Genomic DNA, 20,374 nt, shown 5'->3' with positions numbered 1-20,374 from the left:
ATTTCTAATTTTATTGATTTGAGTCCTCTCCCTTTTTTTTTTTTTGATGAGTCTGGCTAATGATTTATCAATTTTGTTTATCTTCTCAAAGAACCAGCTTTTAGTTTTATTGATGTTTGCTATTGTTTTCTTTGTTTCTATTTCATTTATTTCTGCTCCAATCTTTATGATTGTTTTCCTTCTGCTAACTTTGGGTTTTGTTTGTTTTTCTTTCTCTAGTTCCTGTAGGTGTAAGGTTAGATTGTTTACTTGAGATTTTTCTTGTTTCTTTAGGTAGGCTTGCATAGCTATAAACTTCTGTCTTAGAATTGCTTTTGGTGCATCCCACAGGTTTTGGATCATCACGTTTTCATTGTCATTTGTCTCTAGGTATTTTTTGATTTCCTCTTTGATTTCTTCAGTGATCTCTTGGTTATTTAGTAACGTATTGTTTAGCCTCCATGTGTTTGTGTTTTTTATGTTTTTTTTCCCTGTAATTCATTTCTAATCTCATAGCATTGCGGTCAGAAAAGATGCTTGATATGATTTCAGTTTTCTTAAATTTACTGTGGGTTGATCTGTGACCCAAGGTGTGATCTATCTTGGAGAATATTCAGTGCGCACTTGAGAAGAAAGTGTAATCAGCTGTTTTTGGATGGAATGTCCTATAAATATCAATTAAATCTATCTGGTCTGTTGTGTCATTTACAGCTTCTGTTTCCTTATTAATTTTCATTTTGGATGATCTGTCCATTGGTGTAAGTGAGGTGTTAAAGTCTCCCACTATTCTTGTGTTACTGTCGATTTCCTCTTTTATAGCTGTTAGCAGTCGCCTTGTGTATTGAGGTGCTCTTATGTTGGGTGCATATATATGTATAATTGTTATATCTTCTTCTTGGTTTGATCCCATGATCATTATGTATAGTCCTTCCTTGTCTCTTGTAACGATCTTTATTTTAAATTCTATTTTATCTGATATGAGTATAGCTACTCCAGCTTTCTTTTGATTTCCATTTGCGTGGAATATCTTTTTCCATCCCCTCACTTTCAGTCTGTATGTGTCACTAGGTCTGAAGTGGGTCTCTTGTAGAAAGCATATATATGGGTCTTGTTTTTGTATCCATTCAGTGAGCCTGTGTCTTTTGGTTGGAGCATTTAATCCATTCACGTTTAAGGTAATTATCGTTATGTATGTTTCTATGACTGTTTTCTTAATTGTTTTGGGTTTGTTTTTGTAGATCCTTTTCTTCTCTTGTGTTTCCCACTTAGAGAAGTTCCTTTAGCATTTGCTGTAGAGCTGGTTTGGTGGTGCTGAATTCTCTTAGCTTTTGCTTGTCTGTAAAGCTTTTGATTTCTACAGGAAGCCTTTCTTAAGTGTGGAACTCTGTGTGTATTGTATATTCCTCCATTAAAGCCTGTATCATATTGTGCTTTTTTGCCTCCCCCTCTGAGGGCAAACTCTTGTCTTTTTAACTTTGTGTTCTTGGTGCCTAGCACAGAGCCTGCACTATAGTAGGGATTTGAGAGAAGGCTGGAAAGAGGCAATATTTTCCTTTGTGTTACTTTTTAAGTTAACAAACAGTAGAATTGACATTTTTATTGTATAAGTCTATGAATCTTTACACATGAATAGATTCATATATTCTCTACCATAATCAGGAAACATAACAGTTCCATCAGCCTCAAAAACTCCCTCTGCTTTCCCTGTTTTACACTCTTCTCCCCACGCCTTAGTCCCTGGCACCCCTTAGTCCACTGATCCACTCTCTACCACTATAATTTTGTCTTTTTGAGAATGTCTTATAAAGAGAATCATAGAGTATTTAACCTACTGAGACCATCTTTTGCCCATTTTTTCAGTGGGTAGTTTGTTTTCTCACTGTTGAGTTTTGAGAGTTCTTCTTTTGTTCTGAGTATAATTCTTTGTCAGATATGTGGTTTGTAAATATTTTCTCCCAGTGTGTAGCTTATCTTTTCATTCTCTTAACAGTGTCTTTCACAAAGGAAAAATTTTTATTGATAATTTTGGTGAAGTCTAGTTTATCATATTTTTCTTTTATGGAAGAAAAATGGGCTTTTAGTGTCATATCTAAAATCTCTTTATTGACATCAGGTTTTAAAAACTGTAAACCTTTCCTGTTTTCATCTTGTTTATTGACAACTTACATGCTCAGTTATGAAGATTTTAATATTAAGGATTTTTACATTAACTTTAACATTAAGGATTTTTACTTTCCTTGAACTTTGATTGGAAAATAGTTTACCGGAGAGTAGTGCTATAATAATTGGTAAAATTTGAAGTGAGAAAAGCAACTTTAGGAAACATTTATTGAGTATACAAAGGTAACTTGCTGTGATAGTTTCTTTTATTCTCCTTTAGATTTTGAGATTTTAATAATGTAGAAAGTATTTCTTACTTTCAACATATTACTTTCATAAGAACTTATTAGAAAGTTGAATGTCTAAAATTTTTCCCATTGACTTATCTATCTTATCTGGAGTTCTTTTACTCCAGAGTACTAAAAAAATGTTGTAAAATATCTAATTATGGTTTGTGCAGGTGCTGCTTCTTGGGTCCTGACTACCTGGCTGGCAAGTGATTAACTAGCCCAAATATTCCTGCCAACCAGTGACCCCTGCAGCTCTGCAGGGAGAAGACAGAGAGGAGCTGAGATGCAGGTGATAGAGTGGGAGGGAGGTTGAGTTTGGTAAGTGGATGCTTGCCTATGTGAGCTGGACGCTTTGAGATACCTCTTCTTCTTGCCAGAGTTTGTGTGTGTATATGAAATGCAGTTTAAAGGTGTCAGTATACTTATATGAAAGTATGGATTTTATGAAGGTGAAATGTCTGAAAGTCAGGATTGCATGCATTACACTGATGGATGTACCATTTGGTTAACCTAATCACCACAGTGGGAAATGTTCAGTATAGTGTAGCCTTACATTTCTGTATATCTTATTTTTTCTCTTTCACATTTGGAAAGTCTCTTTTTTTCTTGACATGCTTTTTAAAATATTCTTTTCCATTATGGCTTATCACAGGATATTGAATATAGTTCCCTATAATATACAGTAGGACCTTTTTGTTTATGCATCCTATATGTACTAGTTTGCATCTGCTAATCCTAGACTCCCAGTCCTTCTCTCCCTCACCTCCCTCGCCCTTGGCAACCACAAGTGTGTTCTCTCTGTCTGTGAGTCTGTTTCTGTTTTGTAGATAGGTTCGTTTGTGTGCCATATTTTAGATTCCATATATAAGTGATATCACATGGTATTTGTCTTTCTCTTTCTGACTTACTTTATTTAGTATGATAATCTCCAGTTGCATCCATGTTGCTGCAACTGGCATTGTTTTGTTCTTTTTTATGGCTGAGTAATATTCCATTGTATATATATACCACATCTTCTTTATCCATTCCTCTGTTGGTGGACATTTAGGTTGCTTCCATGTCCTGGCTGTTGTAAATAGTGCTGCAGTGAACATTGGGGTGCATGTATCTTTTTGAATTATGGTTTTCTCTGGGTATATGCCCAGGAATGGGATTGCTGGATCATATGCTAGTTCTATTTTTAGTTTTCTTTTTTTTTTAATGTTTATTTTTTTCTTATTAGTCATCCATTTTATACATATTAGTGTATATATGTCAATCCCAATCTCCCAATTCACCCCACCACAACCCCCACCCCCGCTGCTTCCCCCTTGGTGTCCATACGTTCTCTACTTCTGTGTCTCAGTTTCTGCTCTGCAAACCAGTTCATCTGTACCATTTTCTAGGTTCCACATATATGCGTTAATATACGATATTTGTTTTTCTCTTTATGACTTACTTCACTCTGTATGACAGTCTCTAGATGCATCCACATCTCTACAAATGACCCAGTTTTGTTCCTTTTTATGGCTGAGTAGTATTCCATTGTATATATGTACCACAACTTCTTTATCCATTTGTCTGTCGATGGGCATTTAGGTTGCTTCCATGACCTGGCTATTGTAAATAGTGCTGCAGTGAACGTTGGGGTGCATGTGTCTTTTGGAATTATGGTTTTCTCTGGGTATATGCCCACTAGTGGGACTGCTGGGTCATATGGTAATTCTATTTTTAGTTTTTTAAGGAACCTCCATACTGTTCTTCATAGTGGCTATATCAATTTATATTCCCACCAACAGTGCAAGAGGGTTCCCTTTTCTCCACACCCTCTCCAGCATTTGTTGTTTGTAGATTTTCTGATGATGCCCATTCTAACTGGTGTGAGGTGATACCTCATTGTAGTTTTGATCTGCATTTCTCTAATAATTAGTGATGTTGAGCAGCTTTTTATCTGCTTCTTGGCCATCTGTATGTCTTCTACGGAGAAATGTCTATTTAGGTCTTCTGCCCATTTTTCGATTGGATTGTTTGTTTCTTTAGTACTGAGCTGCATGAGCTGTTTATATATTTTGGAGATTAATCCTTTGTCCGTTGATTCATTTGCAAGTATTTTCTCCTATTCTGAGGGTTGTCTTTTCATGTTGTTTATGGTTTCCTTTGCTGTGCAAAAGCTTTGAAGTTTCATTAGGTCCCACTTGTTTATTTTTGTTTTTATTTCCATTACTCTAGGAGGTGGATCAAAAAAGATCTTGATGTGATTTATGTCAAAGAGTGTTCTGCCTATGTTTTCCTCTAAGACTTTTATAGTGCCCAGTCTTACATTTATGTCTCTAATACATTTTGAGTTTATTTTTGTGTATGGTGGTAGGGAGTGTTCTAATTTCATTCTTTGACATGTAGCTGTCCAGTTTTCCCAGCAGCACTTATTGAAGAGACTGTCTTTTCTCCATTGTATATCCTTGCTTCCTTTGTCATAGCATAGTTGACCATAGGTATGTGGGTTTATCTCTGGGCTTTCTATCCTGTTCCATTGATCTGTATTTCTGTTTTTGTGCCAGTACCATATTGTCTTGATTACTGTAGCTTTGTAGTATAGTCTGAAGTCAGGGAGTCTGATTCCTCCAGCTCCGTTTTTTTCCCTCAAGACTGCTTTGGCTATTCGGGGTCTTTCGTGTCTCCATACAAATATTAAGATTTTTTGTTGTAGTTCTGTAAAAAATGCCATTGATAATTTGATAGGGATTGCATTGAATCTGTAGATTGCTTTGGGTAGTATAGTCATTTTCACAATATTGATTCTTCCCATCCAAGAACATGGTATATCTCTCCATCTGTTGGTATCATCTTTAATTTTCATCAGTGTCTTATAGTTTTCTGCATACAGGTCTTTTGTTTCCCTAAGTAGGTTTATTCCTAGGTATTGTATTGTTTTTGTTGCAGTGGTAAATGGGAGTGTTTCCTTAATTTCTCTTTCAGATTTTTCATCATTAGTGTATAGGAGTGCAAGAGATTTCTGTGCATTAATTTTGTATCCTGCAACTTTACCAAATTCATTGATTAGCTCTAGTAGTTTCCTGGTGGCATCTTTAGGATTCTCTATGTATACTATCATGTCGTCTGCAAACAGTGACAGTTTTACTTTTTCTTTTTCAATTTGTTTTCCTTTTATTTCTTTCTCTTCTCTGATTGCCATGGCTAGGACTTCCAAAACTATGTTGAATAATAGTGGTGAGAGTGGTCCTTTTCTTGTTCCTGCTTTTAGAGGAAATGCTTTTAGTTTTTCACCATTGAGAATGATGTTTACTGTGGGTTTGTCATATATGGCCTTTATTATGTTGCGGCAAGTTCCCTCTATGCCCATTTTCTGGAGAGTTTTTATCATAAGTGGGTGTTGAATTTTGTCAAAAGCTTTTTCTGCGTCTGTTGAGATGATCATATGGTTTTTATTCTTCAGTTTGTTAATATGGTGTATCACACTGAGTGATTTGTGTATATTGAAGAATCCTTGCATCTCTGGGATAAATCCCATTTGATCATGGTGTATGAGCCTTTTAATGTGTTGCTGGATTCTGTTTTTTTTTTTTTTTTTTTTGCGGTAGATACACGGGCCTCTCACTGTTGTGACCTCTCCCATTGCGGAGCACAGGCTCTGGACATGCAGGCCCAGTGGCCATGGCTCACGGGCCTAGCCGCCCCGTGGCATGTGGGATCTTCCCGGACCGGGGAAGGAACCCGTGTGCCCTGCATCGGCAGGTGGACTCTCAACCACTGCGCCACCAGGGAAGCCCTTGTCGAGGATTTTTGCATCAATATTCATCAGTGATATTGTTCTGTAATTATCTTTCTTTGTAGTATCTTTGTCTGGTTTTTGTGTCAGGGTGATGGTGGCCTCATAGAATGAGTTTGGGAGTTTTCCTTCCTCTGCAGTTCTTTGGAAGAGTTTGAGAAGGATGGGTGTTAGCTCTTCTCTAAATGTTTGATAGAATTCACCTGTGAAGCCATCTGGTCCTGGACTTTTCTTTTTTGGAAGATTTTTAATCACAGTTTCAATTTCATTACTTGTGATTGGTCTGTTCATATATTCTGTTTCTTCCTGGTTCAGTCTTGGAAGGTTATACCTTTCTAAGAATTTGTCCATTTCTTCCAGGTTGTTCATTTTATTGGCATAGAGTTGCTTGTAATAGTCTCTTATGATGCTTTGTATTTCTGCTGTGTCTGTTGTAACTTCTCCTTTTTCATTTCTAATTTTATTGATTTGAGTGCTCTCCCTCTTTTTCTTGATGAGTCTCGCTAATGGTTTATCAATATTGTTTATCTTATCAAAGAAGCTGCTTTTAGTTTTATTGGTCTTTGCTATTGTTTTCTTTGTTTCTGTTTCATTTATTTCTGCTCTGATCTTTATGATTTCTTTCTTTCTGCTAACTTTGGGTTTTGTTTGTTCTTCTTTCTCTAGTTCCTTTAGTTGTAAGGTTAGATTGTTTATTTGAGATTTTTCTTGTTTATTGAGGTAGGCTTGTATAGCTATAAACTTCCCTCTTAGAACTGGTTTTGCTGCATCCCATAGGTTTTGGATGATCATGTTTTCATTGTCATTTGTCTCTAGGAATTTTCTGATTTCCTCTTTGATTTCTTCAGTGATCGCTTGGTTATTTAGTAACGTATTGTTTAGCCTCCATGTGTTTGTGTTCTTAATGTTTTTTCCCCTGTAATTCATTTCTAATCTCATAGCATTGCGGTCAGAAAAGATGCTTGATACGATTTCAGTTTTCCTAAATTTACTGAGGCTTGATTTGTGACCCATGATGTGATCTATCCTGGAGAATGTTCCATTTGCACTTGAGAGGAAAGTGTAATCTGTTTTTGGAATCTCCTATAAATATCAATTAAATCTATCTGGTCTATTGTGTCTTTTAAAGCTTGTGTTTCCTTATTTATTTTCTGTTTGGATGAGCTGTCCATTGGTGTAAGTGAGGTGTTCAAGTCCCCCACTATTCTTGTGTTACTGTCCATTTCCTCTTTTAGAGCTGTTAGCAGTTGCCTTATGTATTGAGGTGCTCCTATGTTGGGTGCATATATATTTATAATTGTTTTATTTTCTTCTTGGATTGATCCCTTGATCATTACGTAGTGTCCTTTCTGGCTCGTGTGACATTCTTTATTTTAAAGTGTATTTTATCTCATATGAGTATTGCTACTCCAGCCTTCTTTTGATTTTCATTTGCATTGAATGTCTTTTTTCATCCCCTCACTTTCAGTCTGTATGTGTCCCTAGGTCTGAAGTGGGTCTCTTGTAGATAGCATATATATGGGGCTTGTTTTTGTATCCATTCAGCAAGCTTGTGTCTTTTGGTTGGAGCATTTAATCCATTCACATTTAAGGTAATTAACGATATGTATGTTCCTATGACCATTTTCTTAAGTGTTTTGGGTTTGTTTTTGTAGGTCCTTTTCTTCTCTTGTGTTTCTCACTTAGAGAAGTTCCTTTAGCATTTATTTTAGAGCTGGTTTGGTGGTGCTGAATTCTCTTAGCTGTTGCTTGTCTGTAAAGCTTTTGATTTCTCCATCGAACCTGAATGAGATCCTTGCTAGGTAGAGTAATCTTGGTTGTAGTTTCTTCCTTTTCATCACTTTATTATGCCATTCCCTTCTGGCTTGTGGAGTTTCTGTTGAGAAATCAGCTGTTAACCTTATGGGAGTTCCCTTATATGTTATTTGTCGTTTTTCCCTTGCTGCTTTCAATAATTTTTCTTTGTCTTTACTTTTTGCCAATTTGATTACTATGTGTCTTGGCTTGTTTCTCCTTGGGTTTATTCTGTATGGGACTCTCTGTGCTTCCTGGACTTGGGTGCATATTTCCTTTCCCATGTTAGGGAAGTTTTCAAGTATAATCTCTTCAGATATTTTCTCAGGTTCTTTCTCTCTCTGTACTCCTTCTGGGAATCCTATAATGCGAATGTTGTTGCATTTAATGTTGTCCCAGAGGTCTCTTAGGCTGTCTTCATTTCTTTTCATTCTTTTTTCTTTATTCTGTTCCTCAGCAGTGAATTCCACCATTGTGTCTTCCAGGTCACTTATCCGTTCTTCTGCCTCAGTTATTCTGGTATTAATTCCTTCCAGTGTATTTTTCATTTCAGTTATTTTATTGTTCATCTCTGTTTGTTTGTTCTTTAATTATTCTAGGTCTTTGTTAAACATTTTTTGTATCTTCTCCATCTTTGCCTCCATTCTTTTTCCGAGGTCCTAGATCATCTTCACTCATTATTCTGAATTCTTTTTCTGGAAGATTGCCTATCTCTACTTCATTTAGTTGTTTTTCTGGGGTTTTTTCTTGTTCCTTCATCTGGTACATAGCCCTTTGCGTTTTCATCTTATCTGTCTTTCTGTGAATGCGGTTTTTGTTCCACAGGCTGCAGGATTGTAGTTTTTCTTGCTTCTGCTGTTTGCCCTCTGGTCAATGAGGCTATCTAAGAGGCTTGTGGAAGTGTCCTCTATTTTTATATTTTTAAGTATCCTCTATATTGTTCTCCACAGTGGCTGTATCAATTTACATTCCCACCAACATGGTAAGAGGGTTTCATTTTCTGTGTACCCTCTCCAGCATTTGTTATTTGTAGACTTTTTACTGATGGACATTCTGACTGGTGTGAGGTGGTACCTCATTATAGTTCTGATTTGCATTCCTCTAATAATTAATGATGTTGAGCATCTTTTCACATGCCCACTGGCCATTTGTATGTCCTCTTTGGAGAAATGTCTATTAAGGTCTTTTTGCCCATTTTTCGATTGGGTTGTTTGTTCTTTTTGTTGTTGAGTTGTATGAGCTGTTTGTATATTTTGGAGATTAAGCCCTTGTCTGTCGCATCATTTGCAAATATTTTCCCCCATTCTGTAGGTTGACTTTTAATTTTTTTCATGGTTTCTTTTGCTGTGCAAAAGTTTGATTAGGTCCCATTTGTTTAATTTTGTTTTTATTTTTATTGCCTTGGGAGACTGACCTAAGAAAACATTGGTACAATTTATGTCAGAGAATGTTTTGCCTGTGCTCTCTTCTAGGAGTTCTATGGTGTCAGGTCTTATGTTTAAATCTTCAAGCCATTTTGAGTTTGTTTTTTGCATGGTGTGAGGTTTATTTTGGTTTATGTTGTGCATGTTCTGACTTCATTGATTTACATGCAGCTGGCCAACTTTCCCAGCACCACTTGCTGAAGAGAGCGTCTTTTTCCCATTTTATATTCTTGCCTCCTTTGTCGAAGATTAATTGGCCATAGGTGTGTGGGTTTATTTCTGGGCTGTCTATTTTTTTCCATTGATCCATATGTCTGTTTTTGTACCAGTACCACACTATTTTGATTACTGTAGCTTTGTAGTATTGTCTGAAGTCTGGAAGAGTTATGCCTCCTGCTTTGTTTATTTTTTTCCTCAGGATTGCTTTGGCAATTCTGGGTCTTCTATGGTTCCATATAAATTTTTGGATTATTTGTTCTAGTTCTGTGAAAAATGTCTTGGGTATTTTGATAGGGATCATATTAAATCTGTAGATTGCTTTGGGTAGCATTGCCATTTTAACAATATTAATTTTTCCAATCCAAAAGCATTGGATATCTTTCCATTTCTTTGAATCCTCTTTAATTTCCTTCATTAATGTTTTATAGTTCTCAAGTATGTCTTTTACCGCCTTGGTCAGGTTTATTCCTAGGTGTGAAAAGTTATATCTTTGAGAAATGAAAAGAGTGGGCATGTCTCTCTTTTTTCGTTGTGTTTGATTATTTGTATCTTGACACTTCGGTTTTTTTTTCAATATGTTACTTTTGTTAATATTTTATCCTCTTAGATCTGCTATTACCCTAAACTAGCAGCTGAATAGTAATAGTGAAGTGGCCATCAGAAGACTTGATTATAATAGATTGCTCATAAAAGTAGCTTTTTAAAATTTATATTTAACTGATTTCCATTTGTTTCTAAAGGGACTTATTTTGTGATCATTTTTGGTAGGAAATACAATAGCTAGATTTGAATAAATTTTGTAGTTTTATTTTTCAGTTGCTATCTCTTAATCTTATGAAGAAGACAATTCTTTTGTGTATGTCTGAATTAAGAGGTTGATTTCAAATCATTCTTATGAGTTATTACGATAATAATTAGATAAAAGAGTGTCTTTCACTTGACTTTTAAGGAAACTAGGTAAAACTTATTAAGAAGTAGATAAAGTAAGTTAGCACTGGAAAGGATTTAGAGGACCTAATGACAGCATGGTTTGTTGTTTATTATGGGCCTTAGTTAGGCCAAGCCACAACATTCATTCTTTTTTTTTTTTTTTTAAAGATGGGCAAGAAGACTTATCTTAAGGTCGCTTTTCTTTGGTTTATTACTCAACTGGCAAGAAAGCAGTTTATAGCTAGTGCCAGAGCTGGTATTCAGACTCTCTTTTTCGATCCTTCTGATCTGCCAAAGTGCTTCTTCAATGTCTATTTTTTGGTTTACTTGCATTTCTTTGTGAAAGACAAATGGGTTTACCTAACAGGCATTAGGAGTATTACTTGGAATTTTAATCTCTAGGAGGGTAGATCTGTTATGTCCTGGAAAGAGCACTTCGTTGGGAATCACAGAGTTGTGAGATCCAGTCCTGTCTGTTACTGATTAATCTGCTTAGTATTAGTATGCTAATATATGCTTTTGGTCCTTGGTTATCTCATTGTGCCAGACAAGATTGTCTTGTTGATCGAATGAAATAAAGTATTTAATTTCTTAGCACAGAGAGTTAACCTTCAATGTGAGCCCTTATTTGTTTTCCTAAATTCAGAACTTGTCATTGGCATTAACCGAGGCAGATGGACTACAAATGTTGCAGTAACATTTCCCAACTGTGTTTCAAATTTCTGTAGGTGTCGCACTAAATAAATCAAATAATAATAAAAAAACAACCTATGATAAAAATAAAAAGTTGAGTGGATAAATGACCTTGGGGAATACTATATATTTTACTTTTAGAGATTTACTAGGCATAATAGTGTGTTACAGGCCTTGAGAAATTCTGCTGTAAAAAAAAAAAATTTTTTTTTTAAAACAAAGGTAAACTGAGTTGACCATTAAGCCTCCTTTGAGAGCACCGATTATTAAAGAATATCCGTATTCCGTGGGATAGGCTTTTGAAGCACAGCTTTAGCACAGTAATTTGCAGGATGACTTGGTGATATAATTCTCTATAGCAAAAGGCTCTTCAAGATATGTATAGTACTTACTGAGCCAGTGGTAGCTAATGCTTGCAGTGGAAATTTATGAACTTTAAATGAAAACAATCACTGCTTTAAATTCTAACTTTTGTGAAATTATAGGCTGAATTCTATGACAAAACATTGAAATTCTCCCAGAAAAAAATTACTAAATGCTAGCAACCTATATCAGGGTGAAATTACAGTATTTTTGTTTTGGAATTGATATTACTTGTTGAGATAATTGCTAATATAGTTTTAAAAGTTATAGAAATCTTGGTCTGAGGGCTCAGTTTTGTTCATTTTCAGTATGATGATATTTTTCTTCAGATTCTGATTTGATATTCTTATTTTTTGTCAATTTGGCAGTCCCGCTGAAGAGAATTATTTAGGTAGAAAGAGTTACTACTAAAGGACATTTGGGCTTAACTCATGTTATCCTAATACATTTGTGTTTTTGGTTTTCATTTCAGAGGACACATTGTTAACTCATTTAAGTGAGATTACACACGTGGGAATACCGAATCCTTATAGTGGGATACCAAGTGGTTGAACTTGGTAATGTATTTGGCAAGTGATTATATTTTTATAATGTGATGTAGGAGTCAGACCCAGTGTTTTCACCACTGTGCTTCAGTACCTAGCAGCAGAATAGGCACTGATATTTGTTGAATGAGTAAGAGAAAGAATAAATAAAACCTAATAGTGAAGGGTGTTGTGGAAGTAAGTAAAGTTAGTTATTGCTAAAAATACTGCAGATGAACGGACGGATGCAGTAGAGTACCACAGAAAGAGCACTGAACCAGGAGTCAGACTCTCGAGTTCTCATTCCAATCTGAAGGTGAATAGCCATGTGACCTTGCACAAGTTTCTGGATCTCTTCCTTGTTGGGTAAAAGGAGGACTCATAATAACCACTTCTGCCTAATTCATAGGTTGCTGAGAGAGTAACATGAAACACTGATATATCAATAAAATGCTTTGCAAATGCAAATGTACAAAGTCAAGGTTCCCCCCCCCACCCCGCCCCGCCACATGCCTAGCACAGTGCCTTGAACAGTATTAGCATGGATATGGACTTTCTCTCTTAATACTAAAAAGGAGGCTAAGAAGCAGAGTTAGGACTGATTCTTGGAGTGATTACAGAGTGTTGAGGGTAGAAGGAGGAAGAAGAACCTACAAAAGAGAAGCAAAAAAACCAAAGAGGAAAGAGGAGAATCAGGCCCTCTACTTTCCAGACATGATTTTCACTAAGCTTTGTTTATGTTGTTTGGGAAAAGGATAATTAATGCTCAGGAAATAGCTTTTGACTTAATTTTCTGAACTATGCCTAAGTAAATTTTCCCCCTTTAATATGAGAAGTATGTGAGGGTGAAGAGAAGTTCCATTTGGGAGCTTAAAAATTAAAGACCTTTGGGACTTCCCTGGTGGTCCAGTGGTTAAGAATCCGCCTTCCAGTGCAGGGGATGCAGGTTCGATCCCTGGTCGGGGAACTAAGATCCCACATGCCACGGGGCAACTAAGCCCGCATGCTGCAACTACTGAGCATGTGAGCCACGACTAGATAGCGCATGTGCCACAGTTACAGAGCCCACGTGCTCTGGAGCCCATGTGCCACACCTGAGCCGGCGTGCCACTAGAGAAAAGCCCCTGCACTGCAATGAAGAGCCTTCATGCCACAGTGAAAGATCCCGTATGTTGCAACAAAGATCCCATGTGCTGTAACTAAGACCCAACACAGCCAAAAATAAAGTAAATAAATAAATAAATATTAAAAAATAATTTAAGACCTTCACTTAGGTAGTTTGAGTACTTAGGCTTTGATTTTCTGTAATAACCATGAGTAACTTACTGTGAAAACATTGAAGGTCTTAAGTCACTAAACTGTTCTTCTCTGCTTCTGGGATGCCACTGTGGTCTGGACAAGGAGAATTCAGCGAGCATTCAGTATCATGGGAAGCACCTAGGATGAAGCACTTCTTACTCTGTTGCTTAGCACACTACAGTCTTGCGCACCACCAGACTGTGAGCTCTGGGAGGTGTGAAGGCAGGGACTTTTCTTTTGCTCACCATCGTAGCCCTAGCACACAGCAGAAGTATGTGAGCCAGTAAGAGTGTGGGTGAGGAATCATAATCAGATTGGTTATTTCTGATGAAATGGTTTTAAAATTGTGGATATCATTAGGGGATTACTAATGTATTTTTGCTTATTGCAGTACACATATATTTGATTTCTGGAATGGCTTACTTGAGGAAAATCTAAAATGTGATACTTCTGATACATATACCAAACCAGGAAATAATTTCTTTTGTCACAAAAAGATCATTTGCATGTGTAAAAAAAGATTATTTAAAATAGCAAGGTACTTTAGTATATTTATAAAATGATTGAGTTGTAAATTAAGGAAATTAGTAAATTTTCAGAAAGGTACATCTTAGAATGTAAGGAACAGCTGAATAAATCTTATTGCCAGTGATCATATGTTGATTATTTTTGGTGGGTGGATATTAGTGGATTGATTATCTCTAACTTTCTTCTCGTTACCACATTTTACAAAAATATAAGAAAAAATTATAGGAGGCAAAATTAAATCATTTAATTATGTGAAACACACCATACTTTTGGAAAGGTGTGTGTGTTTCCAAAAACTTTTGGAAAGTTTTTTCGGGGAGGGTTGGAATTTGAAAGTAATAGCTAAAATCCAGTATTTGAATAATATATGGTTGTTAGTTACCTTTCTAACCTCTTACTTTAAATCTGTGTTGTTTAGTATGGTAGCCATTAGCCGTATGTGGCTACTTTTATTTAAATTTAATTTAAATGAAATAAAATTAAAAATTAAGTTCTTCAGTTGCAGTAGCCATATTTCAAGTGCTCAGTAGCCACACAGAAGCATGTGGCCAGAGGCTACTGTGTTGAACAGTGCAGATAGGGAACATTTCCTTCCATCATCAGACAAAGTACTATTGGACAGCACTGTTCTAAATTAATGAAAATTGCTAAGAGATTTCACCAAATTTTATATCCTGAAAATTGGAGAATAGAGTGGCAAGAAATTGAAAACCTTTTCTGTTGGCATTCTTTTTTTTAATTTATTTATTTATAAATTTATTTATTTATTTATTTTTGGCTGTGTTGGGTCTTCATTGCTGCGCACGGGGTTTCTCTTGTTGCAGCGAATGGGGGTACTCTTTGTTGCGGTGCGTGGGCTTCTCATTGTGGTGGCTTTTCTTGTGGAGCACGGGCTCTAGGCGTGTGGGCTTCAGTAGTTGTGGCACGCAGGCTCAATATTTGCAGCTCACAGGCTCTAGAGCGCAGGCTCAGTAGTTGGGGCGTACGGGCTTAGTTGCTTCGTGGCATGTGGGATCTTCCCAGACCAGGGTTCGAATCCGTGTCCCCTGCATTGTCAGGCAGATTCTTAACCACTCTGCCACCAGGGAAGTCCCTCTGTTAGCATTCTTGTGTTAAATTCTCTAGTAAGAGAGAGAGGGAGATGACTTTTTAATTATGGAGTTCTTGCTCTGTTCGTATTTGATGTCAATTACAGCCAGGCCAGGCTGGGACTATTATCCCCATTTTACAGAGGAGATCAAACCTAGGGAGTATTATCCTCATTTTACAGAGGAGACCAAACCTGTAAGTGGAGCAACTATAATTTGAACCCAGGTTTGTCTGACTTTAAATAGCATACTTTTTGTTTTGGACCTCAGGAGTAGTGTTGAGTTGATCGTAATCTCCCAGTTCATTGTCACCAGTCATCAAGGACTTTTTCCCTCTCATCCACAGGCAACCATTTTAATATGTTTGATGTATCTTTTTGTTTGTTTCTGCAGAATACATACTGTAGCATCAAATTCATGATTTTTACATTTGCGTAGAGGGTATTATGTATCTAATGTGAGATTTTCCTACTCTACAATGCTGTTTGATGATTTAAGTACCCAGCCTTCTTCTTTTTTGTAAATTTTGTGAGGAATTCTTTGTAAATGTTGTTAGACTTTTTGGCTTTTTGTAAATGGTGTTAGACTTTTTGGCTTGCTCAGGGAATATTGATAGGATTATTTGTCCCCGAATGATGTATATAATTCTTAAAATTTAATCCTTGAATATTTACTGAATATTTACCACAAGTCAACTACTGGCCAGGGGAGTATAGCAGTGAACAAAACAGACAAAAGTCCTTGCCTACACACAGGTTACAAAATAGATAACAAGTAAAATACATAGCATAATATTTTGAGAACCATAAATCAGGGGAAAAGGATAGAGAATGCCAGGTGTGAGTAGAGCTGTATTTTAAATAGGAAGGACAGAAAAGTCCTTGCTGAGAAATTGACATTTGGGTAAAGATTTGAAAGAGATGAAGGAACAACCCATGAAAATACTGAGGGGAAAAGCATTTCAGGCAAAGGGAACAGTGAGCATGGTAGCCCTCAGGTAGGGGTGGGGATGCACTTGATAAATTTGACCTCCTGGAAAAGAGATCTGTGTGGGTGGAAAGATGGGGTGGGGGTCCAAGAGGTAATGTGGTTAGGTCCTAGGGCCTTGCAGGATAGTAAGGGATGATGCCAGGTGCCAATCACACCTTAAAGGCCAATATGCAGTCAGTCTTAGGAATTTAAATTTGAATTTAACTGTAAAATGCAGCTCACAAGCGACCCTAAAGCTCCTTGCATTCCAGCTTGTCCAGCATTCCTTCTCTTGTGTCTGGAATCCTCTCCTCCCCCTCATCCTTCATCTTTGATGTTTTCCCTGACCTTTTCTGTCTGTTTTATTTGCACCCGCATCCCTGTTCCTATCTCAGTCTGTACTTACAGAATGGCCATCTTATCATGTTTACTGTTTTATGCCTTCAGCCAGGAGCTCCTTAAGGATGAGGATGATGTATATAATTTTTTATGGGTTACTTTTGTTTTCTTCTTCACCAGTAGGAGGTCAGTGATTACTTCTAACAGATAGTGGTGTATGGGAGCATTGTGGTTGCTGTTTTTTTTTTTAACTTGAAATTTTTATTGAGCTAATTGTAGATTCATATACAGTTGTAAGAAATAATACAGAAAAAAAGACAAAAAATGAAAAATTAAAAAAAAGAAAAAAGAAAAAAAGCAGTGCTATCCTTTTGTATACTTTGTCCAGGTGCAGCTGCTTTTTATGCTTCTGATTTATATGTAGGCTGGAAAGGGGGATAGACAAGCTGTTAGAATTATGTCAAGTAAGAGGGAAAGCATGAGGCATTCTCTTGTGAATGTAATAATACATGAACTTTAGCATGTGGACTTTATTTTAGTTGCCTTTTTGCTTAATTTTTTAGTATGTGTTTCAGATACCGAAGTTATTATATAACTGACTTCTGTGTAAGTGATATGATATAGTATTTCTTTTTCTTTAAGCAAATTGAATTTTTCATACAAATTCTGTTGAAAGTAATGAAATGATTTATGTGTATGCTTTGTTTTAGGTTGTTTCACGAAGAAATCCAGAGGATGTCCAGGAGGTAACATGTTTATCCATATGAAAATTTTATTTTATGTATTTGACAAAAATTTAATTAAATGCTTTATTGAGGAAACAATTATTTGTATGTCAGTTTTTGTATTTGTATGTTTATCTGGAGATTGTCTGCAATTCATTAAACAATAGCTGAAGTATCTTATTTCAGACCTATTAAATACATGTTAAGTTTCAGTAGGTGTTAAGTTATATAAATAAGAATTTCAGGAATTATAGTGCCGTTTAATAATGTGATAATTTTTCTGATAACTACCACTCATAAGATTTCAGTATCAGTTAAGGGCCCCTCTTCACCTATTTCAAAATCATGATGCCTGTTTGGTTAAAAAAAAAAAAAAAAAAAAAAGAAAGTATTTGGTAACTAGTACTAATTTTAAAGATCATAATAATAAATTATGTGTTTCCGTTTACTTTCATTTTTATACTGAGTTGGCATGTTAGAAAACTGCTTTGGGTGTAGATGTTTCTTTTTAAAATTTTGTAGTTCTTTTACAGACTATTTCCCTCTTTCTGAAATAACAGCTTGTTATATTTTTGCTTAAAACTGTGGAATTCTCTATAATTACTTTATCCTTGTTATATATCCTTTAGGAATCCTAACTGTGAGGAGTTAGCTTTTTTTTTTAACATTTTAAAATTTACTTTCATTTTGGTCCTTGCTTATTTACAGTAGGATTAGAAGAGCATATATATATATATTTTTTTTTTTCTTCCTACTAAAGTGTTTAAAACAGATGTTGTAAATTCGCAGTCTTGATTCTGCAAGTTATTTTTTTAATTGCATTTTAATGTCTTCAGGTGGGCTATATGCTATCTATTTAGCCACAAGCCCCACTACTCCTTACTGTACATACCTAGCTTGATTCATAGATTTAAGTTGATTGTTTGCTGCCGGTTGGTTTGAATTTGTGACACATATTTAGATAATATTTTAACTTTTATATATTACCGTTACTTGCTATATCTGATCTGATATTTGTTTTTGTCCTGTTCTTAAAAAGAGTTCAATAAAAGACACATTTTAAAATGATTTAATACTTTTTCCTTAGGGGTTTTAAGATATCTCACCCCACCCCCCACCTATAGCCAGGAAGAGAATATTGTAATATTGTTATTTAGGAAGAAAAGGCTATATCTATATCTATGTCTAGATCTGTATCTATATATCTCTATCCTTTCAAAATGGCAGTGAAAATAACTTGTACCTTTGATTGATAAAGTACTGTTTTTACTTAAGTGTCAGTTGATTAGTATGAACTATTCCTTAGAATTCTATTAATTATGTTGAATTAATAGTCAATACCAGGCTATTCTGCTTTTGAAAATTTACAACTCTGTTAGAATTGAAAATGGGTTGTGTTTCTGTGCTGTAGTGATTGCTGTGCTGTAGTTTGTGATTGCTGTGCTGTAGTTTGTAGCTTGATGTTCCCCTTTTCCAGGGAGAATCCTGAACCAACCTATCCATGAACATACTCTCTGCCATTTCCTTAATCCTTTTTTGGGGAAATCTCTTTTATAATAACAACTGTTGGTGAACCATTCATCAGAAAACTCTTGTAAGTGTCCTTTAGTTAGATGATTGCATGGTCCTTTGTTAGAAATGGAATACAATTTTGAAAAGAATGTCTTCTGTCTAGCTTGCTTCTTGAAGTATAAATAACCTTGAAGTTATAGCAACATTTTTTGGTTTCCCACGTATTTCATTTAAATATTGGAATTCTTATTTAGGAGAGGAATTTTACCACCTAGAATTTGTTTCTATTTCCTTTTTTTTCACTTTCTTTCTCTGTTAACAGATTCATTTAGTTATTGCTTAGAATTTAGTCATGCTTCACAAGTGCTATTGAAGATCAGTAGATGTACTGCTTGTCTAAGCAAGTATAGGGCTAATAATATGGTATCCTTATAAAAGTGGAGAAATTTGGCTCTTTTATACACACACACACACCCCCCTTGGTGCATGCTACCAGATAGCTCTGTTTTCTTCCTAAGGATGCCAAAACACTCATATGGAGTAAATAATTTAAAATTATCCAGGATAGTTTTTTCTTTTTATCTTTTAAAAATTCCCTCTAAATTTTTATTTAAGAGCAGCATGGGTGAATCTTAAGGGGGACAGCAATAGTTAATGTGGCTTCTTGTTCAGTAGATTCTCTAGAGCAGGGGTCCCCAATGCCCCGGGCCACGGACTGGTACTGATCCGTGGTCTGTTAGGAACTGGGCCGCACAGCAGGAGGTGAGTGGCAGGTGAGCGAGCAAAGCTTCATCTGCCGCTCCCCATTGCTCGAGTTACTGCATGAACCCCCCCCCCATGCCTCCCCCTCCCTCCCCCCCCAGTCCGTGGAAAAAGTGTCTTCCACGAAACTGGTCCCTGGTGCCGAAAAGGTTGGGGACCACTGCTCTGAACACTTGCAGAAGGTAAAGAAAAAGATGGAGATGTTGTGCCCTCCTCCCCCCACCTTTAAAAAAAAAAGTAACCTATAGCTCTGTTTTTCTCTAGGTAGTAAATTTCACTGGGGAAATGTGGGAAGGGAGAATCAAAATAGAACTTTCTATGTATCATGTCAGAAATCTCTAACGTTAAAGTCATTTCATAAATAAAATAGTTTTAGAAAAGCTATTTGAGCACATTTGGAAATGTGTCAAGGGAAAGAAAAAGCTCTTCAAAAGGGAAGGAAAGAAAATCTGTAAGCAGATAGTATGGTAGTGATGTTATAGGAAAAGATGATCCAGCTAGTTTTAAATATTATATGAGAGTAAAAAGGACAAAGTTAATTGAATTGAGTGGTTTTGTAAAAGATCTAAAGTTTTTTTGGTATTGTTAAGAGAAATTATCTGAAAAGAAAGCATTTGTTTTATGTAAAAAGTATTTAAGGCAGTGTTTTTAATGAAAATTAAGCTTTTATTAAATTTGTAGTCTATTATGATTGTCACTGAACTAATATTTAATTGAGGAATTTTATTCAGAGTAACTATAATAAATAGGAAATTTCTGCAGGGTTGGTTCTGCAGAGTAATAGCTGTTAATATAACTTTTTTTTTTCCTGATAGGAAAGAATTGATTATTAGAAAAAATATGTTTTGCATGTATCTTTTGGGACTTTGTATAGTCCAGTTATAGGCATCCATACTTGCTGATGTAATGGACATGTGCTTTTGTTCACATTTACATTTTGAAGATTTCTAGAAATGTCCAAGCTCAAAAGGAGTAAGAAGAAAAGGAGGCAGTAGATGGTGACATTTTGGGGATGCTTTGATTTCCTGCCTTTTTTGAGGGTTTATATTTGCTCTTAGGTATTTCACTTC

At 35.9% G+C, this 20,374-nt stretch overlaps 1 protein-coding gene across 1 annotated transcript in view; it reads left to right on the top strand.

The window, feature by feature from the left end:
- RPS6KC1 (ribosomal protein S6 kinase C1) overlaps positions 1-20,374 on the top strand; it is a 219,030-nt gene that overhangs the window by 9,074 nt on the left and 189,582 nt on the right. The window contains exon 2 of the mRNA XM_059994920.1: positions 17,016-17,051. Within this exon, the coding sequence (XP_059850903.1) occupies positions 17,016-17,051 (36 nt within the window). The remainder of the gene's footprint in view (positions 1-17,015; positions 17,052-20,374) is intronic.

The sequence above is a fragment of the Delphinus delphis genome, chromosome 1, assembly GCF_949987515.2.
Source record: "Delphinus delphis chromosome 1, mDelDel1.2, whole genome shotgun sequence".
NCBI classification, from domain to species: domain Eukaryota; kingdom Metazoa; phylum Chordata; class Mammalia; order Artiodactyla; family Delphinidae; genus Delphinus; species Delphinus delphis.
This window is presented reverse-complemented; position numbering and strand designations above follow the sequence as displayed.